General features: G+C 57.3%; 1 protein-coding gene across 1 annotated transcript; it reads left to right on the forward strand.

The window, feature by feature from the left end:
* Positions 1 to 13,424: 13,424 nt before the first annotated feature.
* On the forward strand, positions 13,425 to 22,058 carry PPP1R1B (protein phosphatase 1 regulatory inhibitor subunit 1B). The gene is made up of 7 exons (XM_019982384.2): positions 13,425 to 13,943; positions 15,566 to 15,626; positions 15,900 to 15,922; positions 16,338 to 16,413; positions 19,544 to 19,741; positions 21,054 to 21,173; positions 21,262 to 22,058. Exons 1-7 carry the CDS (start codon positions 13,863 to 13,865, stop codon positions 21,309 to 21,311), a joined length of 609 nt encoding a protein of 202 aa, XP_019837943.2. The 5' UTR covers positions 13,425 to 13,862; the 3' UTR covers positions 21,312 to 22,058.
* The last annotated feature ends 406 nt before the right edge of the window (positions 22,059 to 22,464 follow it).

Genomic DNA, 22,464 nt, shown 5'->3' on the forward strand with positions numbered 1-22,464 from the left:
GACTCTCCCCCTAGGTCCTGAGGCCCGAAGAGTCTGCCGCCCCCTCCCAGCCCCCTGTCCACCTCCAGTCTGACAGGACGTGGGGGAGGGGAACCTGCCGCTTCTTCCTGGCTCTGGGGTGGGCACCTGCCCCCTCCCCCCGCCCGCCGCAGTGTTCTGGGGAGCGGCGGGCACGCCAGATGGCGTGGCTGAGAATGCGGCGACGTTGCCGGGAGGTGAGGGCTGGCACGGGTGATATGCGGCTGCGTGCCTTGTGGTGCCACCGGAGAGGGGGCGGGGGAGGACCAGTGAGGTGGAGCCCCCATCCTCAGTGCTGACCTCCTGTGCTGACCTCCAGCTCACCACTAGGATTTTCTCTGACTTCCTTTGCCTGCACCCTGGGCTCCCGCGCTGGGCCCAGGCCCCACCCAAAGATAGGTGGGCACCTGCCTACAGCCCCAGCCCTGATCTGAAAGTCCTGAGTTGGACCCCTGCTGCACACCTCCCTAATCTGGGACAGAGGGCCATGAGGAGACCCACTAGCCCTCCTGCAAAGCCAGCCCCCGCAGGATTGTTCCCTTGCTCCAAAAGTACAGTGACTTGTGCCCCATAACTTTTGCCTTCTGGCTTTTGGGCCCTGTTTTGTTTTGAAAAGAGCTCCTTCCCTAATGGGCTCTAGTCTCTGAGTCTCTTTTTTCTTTAAATTCATTCTCATTCCTCACCAAGAGCGGTCCTGCTTGGACACCTCCTCCTGGGTGTCTTCCTGGATCTCCTCCTGGCAACTTCAGTACTTACCACCCACTGTTAGGACAAACCATTCACCCATGTCTCCCTGACTTGACTGTGGTGGCTACTTACCTTATATCTCAGTAGTCTGGGGCTTCACACAGGTTGTATAGAGTTGGTGTTCAATAAATGCTCCTTGTATTACTGCCTAACTGACTTAGAGGGTTTGGGGGTACTGAAGCCTTTCTCCAGAGAATCTCCTAAAGCAGTAAGTTCTAAGGTCGCAGGTCAAGCCTGGAGCCCACAGACTCCTCCTCCTGCCTTCTGCACAAATTTCAGTCTGGGGAGGAGGACTTGGGATGGGGGGGTTGGGTCACAGGTTTTCCTTTGAGTGGCTCTCAGAGAGGGGGCTCTGTGTATGGAGGCTGAGTCTGGGGGTGCTGGGCCGCCATTCCCTGGGCATGAAGCTCAGACTCAGGCCACATGAGGTCCCTCACTGCCTCCCCCTCCTGGGGGATTCCTGCCCAGCAGCAGCCCCCCTTCTTGGGCCTCATATCTCTCAGCAGGCTCAGAGGCCCTCTCCTACCCCTTGTCCTACCCCACACCTTCCTCGCATGGGGTAACGGCAACTTGCCACAGGAACGGGAGCTGAGGTCCCAGGACGCCACTGAGCTGTCCCACTCCCACTGCCGTTTCGTCTTTGCTGATGCTGCTCCCCAAAGCCACCCCTACTACCTCAACCCTCTTTTGTGGGTCTGGCTCAGCCTCTCCTCCCTGGAAAGTTCTGACTTCCCACAGGCCCTTGCTCCTCTGGCTTCCTCAGGACTGGGGGTGTTCATCCTGCCCATTCTATGGAAAAGTCAAATCTGAAGGTGGTATTCCCCTCATTGGGCACCTTCAGTGGCTCCCATCACCCCTAGGATCAGGCCTTGTTCCTTAGGGACAACTGGATCTGGTTGCTGTGCAGTTCTCTCTGTACTTTTGTCCCTGCCTTGAACTCTGCTCCTCAGCCACTCTAAGCTCCTCCAGCTTTCACCAGCCTCCTACCTGTGAGCTTGCTCAGGCTGTCCCCTCTGCCTGGAGCACCCTCCACTTTCTTCACCTTTTAAGCCTAAGCATCACCTCCTCCAGGAAGCCTCTCTGGGTTAGATGACCTCCTCTGACTCCACTAATGCCTTTTGCACACCTCTAGGGAGGCATGGGCTTCCCTGGTGGCTCAGCGGTTAAGAATATGCCTGCCAATGCAGGAGACACAGGTTCGATCCCTGGGTCCGGAAGATCCACTGGAGAAGGAAATGGAAACCCACTCCAGTATTCTTGCCTGGAGAATCCCATGGACAGAGGAGCCTGGTGGGCTACAGTCCTTGGGATGGTAAAGAGTCAGACACAACTCAGCAACTAAATGATGATGACAGGGAGGTGCAGGCCATGACCTTTGCCGCACAGGTCTCTCTCACCTGGTAGGCAGTAACTAGTAAAGGGCCTAACACCCATGATATCCTCAGTAAGTGTTTGTGGCAACAAAGTCCTGTCCCCTCGTTGCCCAGAAACTGAATGCTGGAGCCAGGGCAGGACACCGGCCCATAGGAAGCTCCTCTCCCTTTCCCCTCAGTCTCCCCCCAACACCAGCACTGACATAGAACTTCAGCCTTCCCCTCTGTAAAATGGGTGTGATCATTACAATAAGATGCCTGCTGAGCATCAAATGAACAAACAGGTGTGGAAGTGCTGCCTCAGCAACTGCCCCATCCAGGTATGGCTGGTTTGGCCTCAAGCCCCTGATAAACTGTATTTAAGAAAAAAAAAAAACAAAACTTTGTTCCTGAAGTTCTGTTCATCAGCACATCTTTGTTCTGCTTTCCTTGTCACTTTTCCATGTGAGCAGTTGTGATGTCCTGCCCCTGCCCCTGCCCCTCCACGGGTCTGGCCTGCAGAGGAAGGCAGTCAGACGAAGAGGGAGCTCAAGGTAGTCAAAAGAGCACCAGACTTAGCAGGGTCTCAGCCTTGATCAAATCATGTAACCCTCTGCTTCCTCATCTGTGAAATGGGAATCGTGCCACGTGCCCACCTGCTGCCTCTCTCTGCACTGATGGGGGGTGGTTAAGTCCTGACTGACAGCAGATGGAGGGCACCCAATGCGGCAGTGCAGGGCAGTGGGAAGAGCACAGGACAGTGTGCGTCCCAGGCTCTCTTTCCTCCAGGCGGGCTCTGCTATGAACTTGCCCATGACTTGGGCATGTCCTGATTTCCTCCCCTGGACATCAGAACCACCCGGGAGCTGGGTTGGGGACTCCTGGGAGCTGGGCACTGGAAAGTTCTCAGATGCCTGAGCCAAGCATTGGTGCATGGTGGCACCTGAGGCTGGCAGTGGGCACAGATGACCCACAGCTGCAGTGGTGCTGGTGCTCCCAGAAGGGCAGCCTCAAAAAGCCATGCACGGAGGGTGCACATAGACAGCAGGGCCAGCAGGGCAGGAGGTCATAATTTAACCTCCTGGTTTAGTCCCTGGGAAACTGGAGCCCAGGACAGTGTGAATGCGACTTAGCTGTTACTTCCTTAGTTCAGTACCCTGAAGGGTTAGGGGGCATGGGGAAAGAAGGGAACAGTTGAGGGATAGGAGCCTCATGGCCCAATGCCCCACCTTACAGATAAAAAAAACACCACATCCCAGAGAGGGGACGCAACCTGCCTGGTGTCACAGAAGTGGGGACCTGATTACCTCTTGCGGGTCCTCCTGTCCCTCGGGCTTCAGAGCTCTCTGTAATAATGAAATATTTCATAATCCATTATAATGAGATGACAGCGGTAGAGTTATCGGTGCTGGGCCCTGGCTTCACTCACACACAATCTTATTTCATTCTCACCATGACCTCAGATGTGGGATGACAGTTAACTCCACTTGAAGATAAGACGCTGAAGCACAGAGAGGTTAAGGCTGCTGTGCCAAAGTCACATAGCTAGTAAGTGGCAGAGCCCAGATTGGAACCAAGCTCTGTCTGACTGAGTCCGGCCGCTTACTCACTTTTACATACGGTGTTCCTTTCTCTGAAACCCAGGTTATCTCTACACTGTGGGACCAGTGGGCTCTCCAGGTGGCACTAGTGGTAAAGAACCTGCCTGCCACTGCAGGAGACATGAGACGAGACCCCCTGGAGGAGGCCACGGAAACCCACTCCAGTATCCTTGCCTGGAGAATCCCATGGACAGAGGAGCCTGGAGGGGTACAGTTCATAGGGTCGCCGCAAAGTCAGGCACGACTGAAGTGACTTAGCACATGGAACCAGTAGACTCTACAGCAGAGAGGGAAAGGAGGGTGCCCTTGGAAGATACAGTGCCAAGGGTGTGCCTTTTGTCCAGGCCCCCACATAATGGGAGCCAGTATCCCTGCCTGGGTCTCTGCAGTTCTATTCATGGGTAGGTGGTGGTGGTGGTTGGGGGTGGGGGGGGGCTCCCTCTGAACAGTGAAAGATGCAGTCACATCAAACATGGGGTTTATCCATCCAGTATCCCTGTGCCTTCAGCTCCTTTAGGAGGTGCCCTCCTCACCTTTGCAGGTTTGGTGAGATGCTTCCTTCACCAGGAAGCCCTCCCTGATGCCCCCTGGGGAAATGTCAGTTCTTTCCTCTGGCCTTAGCTCCAACCTGAGCACTTGGGATGGACAGACCAGCTGGAACCCCAAGTTTACAGCTTGATCACTAGCCACCTGCCAGGTCATTCTGTTTTTCCCTCTGTAAAATGGGAATAAGGAGCCCTGCCGCACAGAATCTTTGTGAGGACTGGAAGCGAAGTGGTGTCTTATGAGGAAGCTCCTGGTACTCCTCCTTGTCCTTCTCACTCCAGCTTTCTCCCGGATCTCTCCTCATCACCCGCTCCGCGTGCCCAGCAGAGGACCTGGAGCGCCCCGGCCGCCGGTTCCCGGCTCGCAGCCTGCCCTACCGCCGCCGGGCTCCCTCGGCACGCGCCCCGAGCCCTGTGGGGCCGCGTCACCTCCTGGGAGGCCCCGGCACGCGCCCTCTCGCCTCGAGCCCGGCTCCGGCCGCCAGTCGTCTCCGGGAAAGGGGTCAGACGGGCAGCTGGGAGGTGGGGTGGGCGGAGGCGGCAGCGGGCGGCTGCGGGAAGAGGACGCTGCCCCTTTAAGGTGCCACCGCCGCGTGGCAGGGAAACAGCTTGTGCCAGCCCCATTCCGCCCGGCTCCGCTCGCAACAAGAAACACAATGCATAACAATCAGGCGCGCGCTTGGAGCCGTGCCACGCGGCGGGGGCGGGGCGGGGCCGCGGGCGGGGCGGGGGGCGCCCAGGTCGCGACCCTCGACCGGCGTCCGGTGGCCGCGGGCGGGCCGGGACCCCGCGCTGCCCCGCGCGGCCGCTCCGCGCCCCGAGAGGTGGCCCGGCGCCCCGGCGTCCCCCCGCCTCGCCCCGCTCGCCTCCCTCTCCCTCCCCGCCTTCGCGCTCCCTACAAAGTTCATTCCCACTAACTCTTTTCCAGGCCACTTCCCCCTCACATCTGACAATCCGGGGCCCCTCATTCTCCCAGTAATCACTCCACTGCACTAATTGCACATGCAAATATGCAAATGCGTATTAATTAATTACTATACTAATTAGTTCTGTGGTATTTGCGAGTAATAAATCATTGGATGGGAGCGAGGAAGCTGGAGACCTGGCCCATTTTCATTCTGCATAAAATTTTAATGGTCTCTCTGGCTGATCCGGGACGGCAGCGCGCGGAGAGGCTCTTAAAGGGCCAGTGGCGGCGAGAAGGGGCACGGGGCACGGAGCGCGGGGCGACCCCGGCCCTGGGCAGTTCCGCAGGTGCAGCCCTGCGCCCTGCGGAGCCGGTCCCCGGCACCGGGGTGGCTTTTCTCCTCCCCTCCCGGCTAAGGGTACTCCTGGGTGCTTTCTAAGGAGAGAATCCGGGCGAGAAGGAGGAGGAGGAGGAGGCTGAGCTTGGCTGCTTTAAGAAAGGAAAGAGGGCAAGGAGCTGTGAGAGGCCAATGCCAAGGCCTTTGGGGCCCCAGGAAAACAGAAATGAAGACTCCATCTCCAGGATGGCCGAATAAACTAAGGCACCGGGCAGGCCAAGCCAAGCTCTCACCCCAGCGGATCCCCAGGGGGAGAAAGCCTCTAGGTTGTCTTGGGTGCCCTAATCTTGTTTCGTCCTCTGATGGGGGCCACCAAGGCTGGGGGTACCTCCAACTTTTCCTTTCCACACGATCAAGCTGCTGCCCCACCCCCATGGGCACCAGCTGGCACCCTGGCAGAGCAGTCCTAGGCTTGAGTGGGCCCCTGGGACCCTTCTTTTTTTCTGGGAGGTAGTCAGGACCTCAGCACAGGGAGGGGGCTGGCGGCTTCATAGGACCATTGACTCAGGGAGGCAGACGGTTGTGCCTCCTGATTGAGCCCAAGCCAGGGTCTAGGGGGAGGTCAGAGGTGGGAACATTGAGGAAGTGGAGGCTTTGGGCCTGTCCTGAGCCGGGATCCCCAATACCAGAGTCTCTAGTCCAGTTCTACTCACCCTCCAACCTTCTGCATCGGCAAGCCCCTGGTGGGGCAAGGCTAAAAGAATCAGTGCTCTAGTGGGGCCCGTAACAGTGACAGCAGCTCACCATACTGTTAATCTGGGGGCACATTTACTCAGCTGGAGACCTGTTCTGAGAATTCGAGGTGGCCCACAACGCCCCAGTGACATAGTTTCTACCACACGCCCTTTCATGGATGGAGAAACACAAACGCAGGCACGAGACAGTTAAGCAATCTGCCCAAGGTCACTCAGCTGCGAGGAGTGGAGTGGGGCTTGACAGTCCAGTTCTGACACCCAGGTTCTTTTTGCCACCCTTTGCCACCTCTCTCTCCACCATCATGTCCTCAGCACCTGCAGAGAGCCAGGCCCCGTGGTAAGGGTAAGAACTTCATGGGTGGTGTCTCATGCAACCTAAGAGGGAGGGACTGGGATTCTCCCCAGTCTAGAGCTGGGGAACCCAAGGCTCAGAGAGGGTGACTAAGTTGCTCTGGGTGTACAGGGGGGATGTAGTCAGCCAGGCTCACACCGGCCACTAGCCGCAGAGGCCAGCAGGTCTCTGGGGGTGGGGCAGGAAAGGGCCTGACAGGTTCTACAACAAGAGAAGAAATGTAAGGGATTTCAGCTAGACAGACTGTGGGGACAACTTGTTTTTTTTTTTTAATATAAATTTATTTTAATTAGAGGCTAATTACTTTACAATATTGTATTGGTTTTGCCATACATCAATATGAATCCGCCACGGGTGTACACATGTTCCCCATCCTGAACCCCCCTCCCACCTCCCTCCCCATCCCAACCCTCTGGATCATCCCAGTGCACCAGCCCCGAGCATCCTGTATCATGCATCGAAACCGGACTGGCGATTCGTTTCTTCGACAACTTGCTTTTTGAGAGGTGGGGGCTCCAGGAGTAGGGTGGGGTGGAAGCTCTTGCTTCTTTCCCAAGAAGCAGACTGGGGAAAGACCATGGCTACCTGAGTCAGGAGGAGGTGGGGATAGAGGAATGTGAGGGAACAGAAGGGCCCAGAATGAGAGAGCGCAGTCAGAACCATAGAACTCAGAAATCCTGGTTAGTTTTCTTAATTTTGTCCCCAGACTGCCTATCTGCCCCGACCCCTGGAAATCCCCTGAGCACCCCACCCCCAAGATTTGCTATTTGTGGGCAGCTGGGAGATCCAGTCTCTGCTCTCATCTCAGCAGAAGGATGAGAAAGTTAAGCACCTACTATGTGCCAGGAACTTTGTATGCCTCTAATTTTCACAACTGTTGTGTAATTATTATCCCTGTTTTATAAATGGAGACACGGAGGAAGGAAGGAGAAGCTCTTTGCCCAAAGTCACACAGCTAGTAGGTGGGAGACAGGGATTTGAACTCCCAATCTGATGTGCTTTACTACACAATTCCCCATTTCCATCTGAGCTCCTTGTATCTACAGGGGCATGGCTGGATTGACCCTTTTGCCTGGCAGAGTCAGTAGCAGAATACAGTAGCAGCAGGCATTTCACCTGGAACTTGCAGATAAAAATAACATGTCTCCTGTCTGCCATTCACAAGATCCCCCACCCCACCCCGTGTGGATTTTCATGGTGCCTTTTATATGCTAGTGGAAATTGGGCAAAGTGTAAATTCTAAAGGCCCAGATCCCTCCCCTCATTATCCTGGGACTGAGTGTGTGTGGGCATCTCCCCAGAACAGGGAGCTCTCCCAGCATTCCTTGCCCCCCACCATTTCCCCCCTTGAGAGAACAGCAGGGTCAGTGAGTCTGTTAGCATCTGTCAGGGAGACCACCCTGATTTGGGAACTGGGATTCCAGTGCACTCAGGGATGAGTCCAGGGTCCCTTCACCTCCCAGGTGCTCAGGGAACTTCTCTAGGGAATAGGGACCTGCATCTTCCCAAGAACTAAGAAACTTTGGACACCTACCCTCTGGAACAGGCAGTCGTGGGCTGGGGGTTAGAGGGTGTTGGAATGGCCTTTGGGCTGCAGAAAAATCCTCCTCCCCTCTCCCCTCCACTGAAGCCCAGAGAAGCTGGGGTTTCATCGGGGTTTTCCCCACACATGCCCAGTTCCTGGGAGATTGGGGGCAAGTTAGGGAGTTGGGGGAAGGAGGCAGGAGGGGCAGGCTGGCGGCTCTGAGCTTCTCCATGCAGCCCTCGGGGCCGGGTGCCTGGGCAGGAGGGGGGGCAGAGCAGCTGCTGGCGATTTATTAAGCAGTCACGGAAAAATTGGTTTATAAATTAACAGCTGTTTTAACTTTAGGGCCTCTTCTTCAGGGAATGGAAGCAGCCGACTGGACCGGGATTGGAGTGTGTGTGAGGCTGGTGGAGGGGGTGGGAGGCGGCAGGCTCCGGCAGCTGGCGTTCTTTGGGGGCAGCCTCAGCTGGCACCTCGGGGGGCACCAGGCAGTGGCCAGAGCAGGGGGTCTCCAGGTGCCCGGGCCGAGGCTGCCCCCGCTGTGGGCTGTAGGCTTGCTCGTTCTTCTCGTCAGCATCCCACCTGGGGGCGCCAGAGGGCATAGATACCGCTGTACTCATATCTGCCACCAGAGGGCAGCCTCCACACATTGATTTTTGCTTCCCACCCAGATCTGTCCAATCTGGGCTGAGAGAGAGAGAAACTGGGACCAATGTTGAGCAAGAGAGAAGCCCAGTTCAGTGCATGCAAGAATTCTACTCGCCCACCCTGAATGTATTAAAGACAGCAGTTAAGAGTGGGAATTCTGGAGTCAGATGGTCTGCCTTTGAACCCAAGCTGTGGGCAGAAGTTCTGAGCCTCATTTCCCTCATCTGTAAAATGGAGTGAATCTACTGAGGTTGAATGAGCTAATGCATATAAAAGGTCTAGCCCAGTGGCCACTACCGAGTAATGCTCTCTATATGCCATGCGTTGCCAATTAATCTATTGATTCATTCCTCAAGCCATTGCCTCTAAAGCATTTAGTGCTACTGTATTCTGGGCATTATAGCAGGAAGGTGATGATGCAAAGACAGATAGTGGGTAGGACATGTCTCAAAATAGTGTGCTAACAATTAAGATACACCCAGTGAGGGGGGAGGGGAGATTGACTTGGATAGGGCAAAAGAGAACATTTGAGGGTGATGAAAATATTCTATATCTGTGTTGGTAGTGGTCATGTGTTGAATAACATTTTCAAAAACTCATAGAAATGTATATTTTAATTTATATTTACTGATACATTTTATAGTATATAAACTGTAATTCAATAGAGTTTTTTAAAAAAGCACTCAATGTGAATTTATTGAATGGGCCAAGGGTTGGATGATGGATGAATAAATGAATGTGTGTCAGTGAATGCTCAGATGATTGCCACCTGTCTTGGTGTTACCAGTGTCCCTACTGCGAGTGCCCTTGCTCTCTCCTCTCGGTGTCCAGGGGTTTTCTCAGAGGCGGGTCTTGGAGTCCCCAACATCCTCTTCCCCCTCCCCATTGCCCCCCTCCTCACCACCAGCAGTGGCAGGGAAAGATGCCCCAGTGTGCCCTGCTAACGCTCCCTGGCTTCTCTAAGATTGCTTCTCAGGACTTCGGGGGACCTCCTTTCCAGCTGCACATGTCAACCCAGCCAGCTAAACTCAACTCCGTGGTGCCAAGGTCAGGAGTGTGATGCCCAGCCACCGATCCGCAATGCCAGCAGCTCGGCAGCCCAAACCCTGGTCAACTCTGCCACCTGCTGGCCATTTCCGGAACTGCATCCATAGCGCTCTTGAGAAAGTGTTAGTCGCTCAGTCGTGTCCGACTCTTTGCGACCCCACGGACTGTACCCGGCCAGGCTCCTCTGTCCATGGGGATTCTCCAGGCAAGAATACTGGAGTGGGTAGCCATTCCCTTCTGCAGGGGATCTTCCCGACCCAGGGATTGAACCTGGGTCTCCTGCGTTGCAGGCAGACTCTCTACCATCTGAGCCACCAGAGAAACCCTTTAGACAAGCTGGAACCTTTACTGACCAGGAGCCCTGTATTGGGCTGGGGACTTTATTAATTTTATCTTTTTGAATCGTCACAGGTACCATGTGAGGTGGGTTTGGGGGCAGGAGGAAACAGGCACAGTGAGGCTAAGACATTTATTGTCTAAAATCACACAGTACCCAGGTCTGTCCAATTCCGCAGTTTATGTTCTGTCCACGAGACTGTATCTTGCCTGGGAGAAGAGAGGGAATATTCACGATTGGCCACTCTCCCTACCTCCCCCAAAGAGAGCAAAGGCTTCACGCTTCCAGAGAAGGTGAATATAGTGCCTCCTGTATGCCGGGCGCTGTGGCAGGCAGCAGGCAATGATGTGAGAGAAATGGTGTGCTCAAAATGTGTGATCAGACCTGCTCTGTACATTAACAGACACCCTATGACAAACTTTTTGGTTAGTCCAAGCAGAAAGACCCATTGCTTAATTGGAGTTAAGTCAAGCAAGGTCTTGAATTTGTTCCTTGGACCCAACCGCCAGTGCTTCTAACTCAAGAATAATAACCAAGGAGTGGCACATTATTTTTACATCTCATTTGCATATGATTAATTCTAAGAGAGAATGGAGGTCACCCTGGCCCCTAGCTTCTCAGCTGCTCTGGGATATGCCTGACCCTGGCCACCTCTCCCAGCCCCAGCTGGACTCCCCCATCCTCGCCACACCCTCCCCACTCCTTGCCCCTGCCCACACTTCCCCCAGCCTCCAGAAGTCCCTGTCCCTTCCTCCTCTGTCACCCACGCAGCCCCAGCCACCTGGCCGCCCACCTGAAAAACTTTTCCCCAAGTTCTTGAGAAGTCGCGTAGGATCCAGGAGAGAAAAATCAAAGTAATAAAACCTCATTTAATTCCTAACGGAGGGCAGAGCTGTGAGCTGCAATTATCTTAATGCGGAGCTATTTTTACTCTCTCTCCATCTCTGTCTCCTGCCTCTCTCTGTCGTGAGGCTTCCTCTCTCTCCCTTTGTCTCTCCATCTCTCACATGTGTTTTCTCGCTCTTTCTTTTCCACATTTCCTACCTCCCCCTCCTCTCTCTCTGTCACCTCCTGTCTCTGCCATCCTTCCTTCTCCTTCCTGTCTGTTCCTTGTGCCTGTACCCCTATGAGCCAAGTTCCCCCATCCCACTTGACCCCAGGGTTTAGCAGCCAGAGCTGCAGGTGCCTGGGTAAAGGTTGAAAGAAACAGCAAAGACCCTCCTCTCTATGCCCAAAGACCCCCTCTTCCAGGGTTACCCAGGAGAGGAGAGTCTCCCTTCCAGCTGCCCCAGTCCGGGTCTAGGGAACTTTTCCTGATTCAGGGCCACCCAGAACTCCAATCCTTTCTGCAGAACCTCTGTGAACAGGCCCTCCGTGGCCAAAGGAGCTTCATCAACTGTGGTCCCAAAGGCCCTGTCAGCTCCAGTGGGTCCTGAGGTTCCCCTGGGAGCGATGACTCTCTCTCCTTGTCCCCTCATTATCTGTCCAGCTGTCTTCTGTCCCCTTCACCCCACGCAGGACCTTCCTACCTGCCTAGCACTGGAAGCCACAGACCTCTCAGCCTCCTCTTGGCCCAGTGGCCACACAGCTTACTGCCTGGGCTGTGCCTTTCCTGTGCCCCTTCTGACCCTTGTGACCTCCTCATTTGCCTCCCAGGGCACTGCCAAATTGGTGTTTGCCACCTCCCACCACAATCCATCTGACAGAGGGGTCTGGGCCAAACCAGGGACTGCCAGAGAGGCCCACACCCCAGACCCAGGGACCTGGCATCTGGCTGTTTCCCCACAAGCATAAAAGTCAACAAACACAGCGGGGACTTGAGCCAGGCCTGAGGGTGGGGGAGCAGTGCCGCCCAGCGGCCAGGCCTTCCAGCACCCATGGGCAAAGTTCTGTGCTCCTGTGCCCTCTCCTCATGCCCAGAGTAGGCGCTGACTCTGGGGTGCTGTGCTGTGCCCCTGACCCTACTTTCACAAGACTCCACTGGCCTTTTGCTTCCTTCTCGCTCTGCCGAGGGCCCAGCATGCTTGGCCTGGGAGGGGAAAAGTTGCTGGCTGGGGGAGGGGGGCTCCTGATTGTTCCAGGCCTGAGCGTGACCAGGAGAGGAGAGAGCCAAGGCAAACAGAGCCCCAGGAAGACACACACACGTACAAGTCTACACACACACACCTGCTCAGAGTGGCATTCAGACCCTCGCCCCCAGGCCCAAAGAGGGAAACACCAGTTCCTGCAAAGGCACCCAGCACCGCATGATAAATAAACAGGGACCCGGCAAACCACAGGGCCATCTCCTCCCCTTTCCCCCCTTCAGAGACACATGCAAACACCTCTGCAGAGAGAGAGGCTCACACCTCCGAAGTGAGCACACACACACCTCTCCCCCTTGCTCTATTCCTGCACCAAACTCACACGTGATGACACGTGTACACCCCAACTCCCCCAACTCTATCCCCCTGAGCTGGCTCTGTCTCCCCCACATCATATCTGGGGAGAACAGACAGGAGACACGTGGATCCAGGGTACCGCACATCATGGACACATTCCCCCGCCCCCACGACAGCCTTCCCAGGATCACAACCTTACCCCCCTCTACTCTTCAGGCTGGACCTGTGCAGAGGGTACTCCCACCCCGCTGCGAGCTGGCACAGCCTGCCCATCACCTTGACAGCCTCTGACATCCTCCCCCACCCTGCCCCCTCCCCCGTGCACACACGGTCTTCCCACACCCTGCCACTCACACCTGCATCCTTGACACTCTGACACACTTACTCACATAGACTCTCTCACCACACGGACCGCCCCCCCCCCCACCCCGCCCCACACACTCCCCAGCTTTAGGCACCACAGGGTCCCTGGCACTCACTTTCACACACTCCCTGCCATGATGACTGACATGTGTCCTCCCACGCACACCCCGCTCCTTCACGCTCACTCGCTTTCTAGGACACCCCCATTCACAGCGTGACACGCTGGTGCTATTCTCTCCACGACCTCACAGCCTCCCCGTGAAACTCCAAGCACCTAGGCCAGGAAGGGGTTAAAGTCAGAGTCCCAGGTCCCCGCGGCCCCTCTCCCCTCGGCCTCCCCCCTTTATCCTCCCTGCTGGACTCCATCAATAATGCAGCTTCAAGTTCTGGGGAGTCGGCAGGGGGCCCCCAGGCCGCTCCCGCGGCCCTGGCTCACACTCCCCGCCCTCCTCCCGGCCCGGGAGAACACGCTCCTCGGCGCTCATTGGCCACTGTCTCCTGAGCCCTCCCACCAAGCGCCCGGGCGCCAGTCCCAGGCCGAGGGGACGGGCTGGGGACCCCAAGGCTGGGGCCGGAGGGCGAGACCCGGAGAGACGGAACGAAACAGAGACAGAGGGAGACTCGCGGAGAGGGAGCAAGGGAGATAGAGGAAGGTTGGAGAGACACAGAGAGAGCGAGGGAAGGAGGGACAGAGACCAGCCCCGCGAGCCCGAGGTGCGGGCGCCAGGGGACCGCGGCACCCAGGAGCCCCAGAGCCGCGAGCCGGCGGCCGCCCCCCACCCCCGCGCGCCCTCCCCTCGCCGGCGCGGTATTTTTATCTGTGCGTGAACAGCCCTCCAGCTCCTCTCTGCCACACTCAACCCGCTGCCGCCGCGGCGCCCGGAGCAGCGCGGGGGAGCGGAGCCGGGATCGCAGCCCGAGACCCCACGACGCGCGCCCCGCCCGCCATGGACCCCAAAGACCGCAAGAAGATCCAGTTCTCCGTGCCCGCGCCCCCCAGCCAGCTCGACCCCCGCCAGGTGGAGATGGTAAGGGGGCTGCGCCCCACCCCTGGCAGCGCCCCCCTACCCTAACCCCCACTCCCCGACTCCTCTGCGCTCCGGAATCGGAGCCGGCCTGGGAGACGCGGGCGCCCGGCCCGCCTCCGACGCAGTGGGGGCGCGGGGCAGCGCGTGAAGTTCGCCGGAGACTCCTGTAACTTTTTCCCGGGGCCTCTCACCTGATCCCGGGGCGGGAGAATCCCGGGCGGCCCCAGAGTGGGAGGACTGTCCTCTGGACCCTGCAGTGTCCTCCTTCTCTGGGGTCCCCCGGGGACCGCTGGTGTGACAACATGGTCCCCTGACCCGTTACACTGAGCGGGCCTGCGCCCGCCTGCCGCACGCTCTGGCCATCTCTCTAGTCCCACCCTGCATACCTGGGCTGGGGTCACCCGAGCTTTGTCCTAACCGCTAGATAAAGCCACAACATGGGCGGGTGGAGAGGGAAATGATGACCAGTCATCCCAGAAGCCAGAAGTCCTCACACAGACATCTGAGTCCTCTGGACAGCCTTCCTGGGCACTGGGTACCGGAGGCCTCCAAAGGTGGGGATGAGATGTGGGGCGTGATGGCGAAAGAGACATGAGTTTTGTGCAGGCGCCTCCCCCCTCCACTTAGCCATTCACTTGTTGCTGTTGTTGAGAAGCAGCTGGTACCCAACAGAGCAGTGAGAGGGGGGCCAAGGCATTTTGCAGAGAGACGGCATTGTGGGGGGGGGGTGCCTGGGGGACCGGTTTGATCCCCAGCCCAAGCAGCTTTTGATCTGGAGGGCAGTGTTGGGAGATTGGCAGGGGGAGGTGGCAGTTTCAGCATAATTCACCTGGTTCTCTTTGTGCATTTCCCTGGAGCTCAAAGAGGACCTAATTAACTGACAGTTGATCTGATTGCCAAGCTAGGGGGAAGGGTGGGGGAGTTACTGGGAGTACTCAGTGCCCCACCACCCCCCACTGTTCAGCTTGGCTCATGTTCCAAGGAGGGCGACTTTGGAGGTTTTATGAGGACTGGGTGAAGAGTTCCACAGCCTGAGTGATACTGCCGAAGGGGCCCAGACCCAGGTCCCAGGCAGTCCGGGGCTCAGGTGCACATCTGAGCCTCAGGTTGAGGCTGGAGGTGCCTGCTGTTCAGGCTCAGCCTCCCTCTGCAGCTGAGTCTGGTTTCTTTGGAGCCCTTGAGCTGACCTTAGGTGGGCAGGGCCACGTGAATGCCAGCTTCCACACTCAGCGTCGGGTCCTGAGGTCTGATGTCTTCATAAAGGGGAGAGGGAGGGCCATGGCAGGGGAAGATATGAAGGGAGGTGGTGGTTCTGGAGTAGCCATGGAGAGAGATGGGCATTGGCTGGCAGCCAGTGGTGGGCTTTTCTTGCCCTTCTCTGCCTTGGCATGCTGTGTGGCTTTGAGCTCTTTGCTGAAAGTCTCTGAGCCTTGGGTTTTCACCTCGGTAAAATGAGGGGGTTCGGTGAGCTCTGGAGTCCCTTTCAGCTCTGACAGTCTTTGATTCAAAGGTTCCCTGGGGACTCCAAAGCACAGTTTGTTCCCTGCTGCCTGGGTGGGGGGTGGGGATCGGGCTGCAAGGGTCTGTCCTGCCCTGCCTTCTCCCCGTCTCTGTCTCCTCAGATCCGGCGCAGGAGACCAACCCCTGCCATGCTGTTCCGGCTCTCAGAGCACTCCTCACCAGGTGGGCCCCTTCCCTGCGCCCTAGTCCTGGCCCCACCCTAACTGTGATGCCTTCTGGGGGCCCCTGCCAAAGTCCCTTGAGTAGGAGACTGAATGGAGAATGGGGGGTTAAGGTCCAGGAGCCCAACTCCACTGGGCTCATTTATTGACCAGGCGCCTCCCAACACCGGGAAGGAAAGGGCCCAGAGACTGACTGAATTTTGGGGGAAAGTACCAATAATTCGGATTCTTTCTCTCTTCTTTTTCCTGGCTCGGTCACCGGTGGCCTCCCCAGAGGAGGAGGCCTCACCCCACCAGGTGAGTTTCCAGGGGCAGCTGGAAGGAGGGATGCCAGGCCCTTGGTGATGAGATGGAGGGGATTACTTCCCAGCTAGCTCAGGGTGCCACCCAGGAGGACATTAGCATATCAATTGGCACCTTGGTGAGAATGCCTGGTGCCAGGATACAGATCCTCCTCTACCCTTCTCTTTGCTCAGACTCAGGCTGGGCCTCCAGAATCCAGGGTCCCCGCCCTGAGCCAGGCCGTGGCTGTGGTGCCCCTCCCAAAGCCAGCAGCTGGCCTCAGCCTTGTGGGAACAGCTCTGGACCTAAAGCCGAGGCGGGATAGCCAACGCAGCTGCCCTGGGCGGCTGGCAGGGTGGGGGAAGGGAGTGGAGGGAGGGTTACAGGAAGGGGCTCTGTGAGCCCATTTAACCTGGCACTTCCCCGGCAGAGAGCCTCAGGAGAGGGGCACCACCTCAAGTCGAAGAGATCCAATCCTTGTGCCTACACACCCCCCTCGCTGAAAGGTACTCCCCAACCCATGGTCTGCCTGTCCCCTTGGCCCCTGGAAAGGGGCTGACACTGGGTGTGCGGGGCGGGGCGGGGGGAGTGTGGCGCTTTCGTTGATGGGGAGGGATTGTCTTGTGCGCCCATCCCAACCCCCACTTAGAGACCAATTCTTTCTTAATGTGGCCTTGGAAAAACAAGGCTCCCCGAGGCTGAAAAGGGTGGTGTGGGTCTGAAAATCAGGTTTCGGGGTTGAAAGAAAAGAGGTACTTAACAGGTAGGCCTCGACATAGAGACTCAGCCCTCTGCCGCCTCTGCAAGCATGCGCTGAACCACCTCCACCGCCTCCCGCCTCCCAGGGCACCTTCTTTGGGTCGCACCCCTTGCTCTCCCCTCCTGTTCCCAGGCCTTTTGCACAGGTCTGCACACCAATGCTGCTTCTGTTCCTGCTTTTCCTTTCAATCCCCAAAGGCAGGTCATTCCTATAGCACTCTCTTATGGAGCGCCTGGTGTATGCCAGGCCCCCCGGTAGGGGTGGAATAAGGGTAAGATCTAGCCTCAGCTCTCCTGGGGGCCTTCACCTCAAAGCATCTGGCAGAGCCACAGAGGAGAGGGGATTTGAAGGATGGATAGGAATTCAATAGGCGAGCCAGGCAGAGGGGTATTCCAGGGAGAGGGAGGAGCAGGTGTGAGATCACAGGGGGTCTTCAGGGCTGCCTGGAGACTTGGCTTCCAGCGGGGGAGCTGAGGCAGAGACACCTGGTGGAACAGGTGGGCCAGGTGGGCATGTGGGGAGGGTCCCTTCCTCACTAAGCCTTAGGATACCTTCCCACCCCCAGCTCAGCTCCAGCTCTTCTGGCCTGGCCAGCCCCCTCCTCCCATGGAGGGAGAGATGGAGGCCTGAAGGATGTGCTGAGAGCTCCGTCCTTGGGTTTAGTGAGCTCCCAACCACCGGCCGAGGTCAACAGGTGCAGCTGTCAGCCCGCCTGCCTCAGTTGGGAGCAGAGGGACTGAGGAGACGAGAGGAGAGGGGATGCGGAGACGCCAAGCGGGCGCTGGGTGTAGCTTTTGGAAGGCCTTCCGACCTGTAGGGATGTGGGGGAGGCCAGCCCCTGAAGCAGGCGTGAGGGAGGAGGTGCCATCTTCTGAGGAGAGAACATGAGAAGTCTCTCTCCTCCACACCCTGGGCTGAGTAGGGGGCAAGTGGACATGAGAGGGAAGAACCACCCTTGGACTCTTGGTTGTAAGCAAGGGGCGGGGTGGGGGGGTGTGAAGAGAACAGACCAGGGTGCTTCCCAGGCAGACTGCCTTGGCCAGAAATGTGCACCCCCACGCCCCCGGCCCTTTTGGGCTGCGACCTGGGAGAGTCTGAGTAGGGAGAAGCAGGGCCCCGGGAGGGGGCCAGGAGAGGGGCTGTGCTGGGGACCTTGGAGCTTCCAAAAGGGAGACTTGAGTTGGGGGGAGTTCAGGGTCCCAGAGCTGGAGACAGAGCGAGGAGGCAGTCGGGAGGGAGGGGGGGAAGACCCCAGAGAGCCCTGAGAGGCACGAGGCAGGCGAGGCACGAGGGAGGCTCTCACGGGGCCCTGCACAGGGCTGCACGCACCTATTGTTGTCGCTGCGGCTCACGAACTGAAGAACTGAACTCTCCTCCCCCGGATGCTTGAGCTGCCACCTCCTCTCCTCCTTCCTCCTTTCCCCAACCCTCAGAGGACCCTTCTGAACTTCTAGGGCACTGTATGTTGTGGGTTTCGCCCCTTTCTGGGCAAAGGAAAGCCCCTGGCAGGGTTGGGGGATTGGTTGGGGGAGAAGCCTAGAGTCCGCAAGGAAGGGCAGACACCAAGTCTTGGCTTGAAGAGGGCTCTCCAAGGCCGAGCTCTTGCACTTGGCTCAAGGTGAAGCTTTGCTGAGTCCCCAAGGACAAGGCAGGGCAATTTATTGTGCTTTTATTGCCTGGGTAGTTTGCCCAGAGTTAGCAGGAAGCACCGGGTGGAGCTTGGGGCCAGACGGGGCAGCAGGCAGGCACAATACACCCTCTGTGCCTGTCCCCGAGTTGGCAGGAGAGCCAGGCCCTGCTCCCTGTACAGGAGGTTTCCAGCCTGGATCTACCCCCTCGGGCTTTTTGAGGGGAGGGGCTGCCTGCGGATTAGGAAGCAGCTGTAGCAACCCCAGCCCCTAGCCCTTCAGCATCTGGTCTCTGGGCCTCGAGTAACCCGAACGCTCCAAAATCCCACCAGCTCCCGGCCCCCTGCTGCCTCTGCCCTGGCCACGCCTCCCAGGGTCCCCTTCGCCCCTCCCTTTCTCCCAGAGTCCTCCAGCCCTGGCCCTTTTCTCTGAACCCCCTCGTCCTTTCCATCTTTTGGAAACTTCTCTCCAGCTGCCCACACTGTTCCCTTCCTAGGTCCTATCCCAGCAGGCCTTGGTGGTGTTGGGGGGGTGGGTGGTGGTTGCCGCTTTCTAGGTCACTGCACAGGGAGCTGAAGCTTGGGGATGTGGGTCAAGATTGTGGGGGCCGTGTCTGAGCAGGCTGCATCCCCAGGCAAGGACGTCACTGGCTGCAGACTGTTGTGTCCTCAGTCTCAGGGCTGTTCCTGCCTCTTAGAGCCTGGGGCAGGGGTGTGTGGAGTAGCATCTGTGATGGAGCAGTGCCAGGGAGTGGGGACCAAGCCCAGTATGGGGTGGCAGGCAGGATCCGGGTGAGCGGTGAGCAGGCTGGGCACTCCCCTAGAAACTGAAAGGGACAAATGCCCCGGGGCCCGGCCCACCAGTCCAGTACCTTCTCCAGGGGCTATAGCTGGTAGACAAGCTCCCCCAGCCAAGGAATGTTAAGCTGTTGCTGTGCCCGCCTGGTCTTGTCCAGCTTGGCACCCTATGGCGTGGGGAGATGCCTGGGGCTGGCCTCTGGGGCCCAGCATCTTTGGACAGCTTAAGAGCCAAACATGATCAAGAGTCTACCCCCTGCTGCTTCTGCCCTGGTTTGGCCCCCAGCAGGCTGACCAGCAGCCTGTATTGTTTGAACTAGACCCCTGCAGGGGTGAGCTCTGCCCCAGGCCCCCAGGAAGGAGGCTGAGGGTTGGGCCACATGCCTCTCCTGTGCCTTGGGCTGCTTCTTGGGCCTGGCTGACCCGTGCCTTCCTGGTCCCCCTGTGCTAGCCGTCCAGCGCATTGCTGAGTCTCACCTGCAGTCCATCAGCAACCTGGGTGAGAACCAGGCCTCGGAGGAGGAGGATGAGCTGGGGGAGCTGCGGGAACTGGGCTACCCAAGAGAGGAAGAGGAGGAGGAAGAGGAGGAGGATGAAGAGGAGGAGGAGGACAGCCAGGCGGAAGTCCTGAAGGGCAGCAGGGGGTCTGGTAAGCGGAAGGGGCTGTGAAGCCTGAGTTTCACCAATCATGGGCTTGGGTGGGGTCCTCCTTGAGTGTCCTGGGACACCCCCTCCCACTTTACAATTTCTCCCACATGTAAAGGGCCTTCTCACTCTCTCACCCCACAGGATGCCTCACACTCAGCCTTACCTGACACCTGGGCTGTTCCCATCCTTGACTCCGTTGCTCTCCCTATCAGGTTTTCCCTAATAATTCCTCTCTTCCCTAAAAATTAAGGCAAGGCTACATGAGGTTTGAGGCTAGACCCAAGAAAGGACTTCCCATCCATGGCCGTTGGGAGGTGTAAAGAGATCAGGGATAGAGGACTAAGAGTGTCCAGGGCCCCCATTGCCTGCATTTCTGGATACAGGATGTGGTCTCTGCTGGGAGACACAGGACTGGTTGATACCTTCTCTCCAGGAACCTATGGTTCTCTCCCTCTTTTTTAATTTCCTAGGCTGGAGGTGAGAGGGTGCCCTCTAGTGTCTGGATGCAGAATCTAGGATTCAAGAACCAACCCACTTGTCTGCACCTCCAACCCCAACTGCCTGGGAAGAGAGAGGCCAGTGAGGGGCCTAAGACCGACACAGAAGGCCTCAGAGCTAGAGACCCCAGATCCCAAAATCTACACAGCCGGGTCCCAAGACCCAAAGAATTCCTAGGCAGGAAGATCTCAGCCCCTCCCAGGGCTATTTTTTCCTGGCCACTTCTCACCCTCTGAATGCACCTTCAAATGTTTTGGTCCTTTATGGGGATGAAAAATAACCAACCATCCCTCCTTACAGTGTCCACTCTTTGCACCCCGCCTCAAAATAGCGTAGGCCTCTGCTCTGTATTGGCAGTGGGGGCATCAGATGTGGGAGCAAAAGCTTCAGCTGGAAGAGCTGAATTAATTCCCACTGACACCACCGGAACAGGTGAAGAGGAGGTGAGAGGAGACTGTTCTCTCAGGAGAGCGGCAAGGCAGTGGGTCAAACGGCAAGATGACCAAGGAACAAATATCAGTTGCCACCCAGCCTGGAGTGGCTCCTAGGTGCTGGTACTGGGTGTTAACTATTATCTTATTTAAGGCAGTCTACAGAACTTCCCTCCTACCAGCCCCTTCAGAGAGGTAACAATGACTTATCTAAGACATGTGGTTAGTCGCTGGAGGCACTGTCTTAGTCCAGTGCTCACTCCACTCCACTGTGACACCCTCAGAAAGCTTGGTCTCAGCCAGCAGCTGGACTTGGCTCATGTTCTAGGACAGCCAGCTGGATACTCAGAGCTCGTGTTTTTATCCCTTCTTTCCTGTCCCCAGCTGGGCAGAAGACAACTTATGGCCAAGGTCTGGAGGGTCCCTGGGAGCGCCCGCCTCCTCTGGATGGGCCCCAGAGAGACGGAAGCTCTGAGGACCAAGTGGAAGACCCAGCATTGAATGGTGACACTTGGGAGTGGGGGGCTGAGGAGGCAGGGCTGGGATCTTGGTGGGCATAGCCAGGCCCTAAGTCCCTCTGCTTGCTTTGCAGAACCCGGGGAGGAGCCACAGCGCCCTGCCCACCCTGAGCCTGGCACATAGGCACCCAGCCCTGCATCTCCTGGAAGGAAGTGGGAGGAGGCATTGATGTTCTCCAGAAACCCATTCTGTTCACACCCTATTTTGTACCCTGCTTCTCACTTGCTAGGGCTGCGGCTTCTGACTTTTAGAAGACTAAGGCTGGTCTGTGTTTGCTTGTCTGCCCAACTTCGGCTGATGCCCAGAGTCCCTGGGCACTTGCTGCCTGATGCCTACCCCTGCCAGTCATTCCCCCATACACCCAGCAGGAGGTGGGATGGGAGAGCTTGCATTGGGAAATCCAGTAAATGGGGGACAAAGATTCATCCTTCACAATTCTACTCCCTAGACCCTCTCCCCTGGGCGTAGGAAACCCACAGGGCAGGACCCTAAGATCTGGGGAAAAGGGATACTGAGAACTTGTAAGTGCCCATAGATCTTTCTCCATCCCCTGGGCAATTCCAAGTCATCACCCCTTCACTGCCTTCTACCAGGGCCCAGAATTCAGGCATCTTTTCCACGGCCTCAGCTTTTGGTAAATCTTCCCCTTATCACCTGCTCCCCAGCCTGGGTGCCTGGAAGATGGACTGGCAGAGGCTGCTTTGCTGCATTTTATGTGTGCTTTGATGCCAGGAATGCCACCTAGTATAATAAGTCCTTAGGGGGGCACATGGTGGGGGAGCCAAGCTCTCCTTGTCCTCCAGCTGCTCTGTCCCCTTCCCCTCTTCCCTGACTCCCGGCCTGAACCTGTAATAAATCTTTGTAAATAACTGTGCTGAGACTTCTCTTTCAGGGGAAAGGAGAGGGAGGAGGTAACAGGTTTCCCTATGTGGTGGTCATCCAAGAGTCAGATCCTCGACCCCAGTGTCCAGTCCTCTAACTTGGAGCCTTGACTGCAGACAAGCTCCAAACCCTTTTGGGGAAGACCTTAGGAGTTCTAGATCCCGGTAAGGATGGCTGAAAGTGGGTGGGGGAGAGGAGTCCTTCAAGAGTAATTGAAATCCTACAAAGGACCCGTCCCCACCCCTTTCCCCACAGGCCTCCCCTGGGGAAGACCCTTTTTTCTCCATAGTGCCAGGCTTTCGTGGCCCAACAAGGATGATGTCTCTGGGCTTCTTTCCAATCCCCCCTACCGTTAGGAAGCTCTTTTCAAGCCTAACTTTGGCTTCAGTCCCCA

Source organism: Bos indicus, chromosome 19 (assembly GCF_029378745.1).
Source record: "Bos indicus isolate NIAB-ARS_2022 breed Sahiwal x Tharparkar chromosome 19, NIAB-ARS_B.indTharparkar_mat_pri_1.0, whole genome shotgun sequence".
Classification (NCBI taxonomy): Eukaryota; Metazoa; Chordata; class Mammalia; order Artiodactyla; family Bovidae; genus Bos; species Bos indicus.

Bases quoted from the DNA above. Each gene is read 5' to 3' on its own strand.
- PPP1R1B (XM_019982384.2), top strand. From the start codon at position 13,863: ATGGACCCCAAAGACCGCAAGAAGATCCAGTTCTCCGTGCCCGCGCCC. The intron at 16,414-19,543 runs GTACTCCCCAAC...CCCCTGTGCTAG, and splicing joins CACACCCCCCTCGCTGAAAG to CCGTCCAGCGCATTGCTGAG. The intron at 21,174-21,261 runs GTGACACTTGGG...CTTGCTTTGCAG, and splicing joins GGAAGACCCAGCATTGAATG to AACCCGGGGAGGAGCCACAG.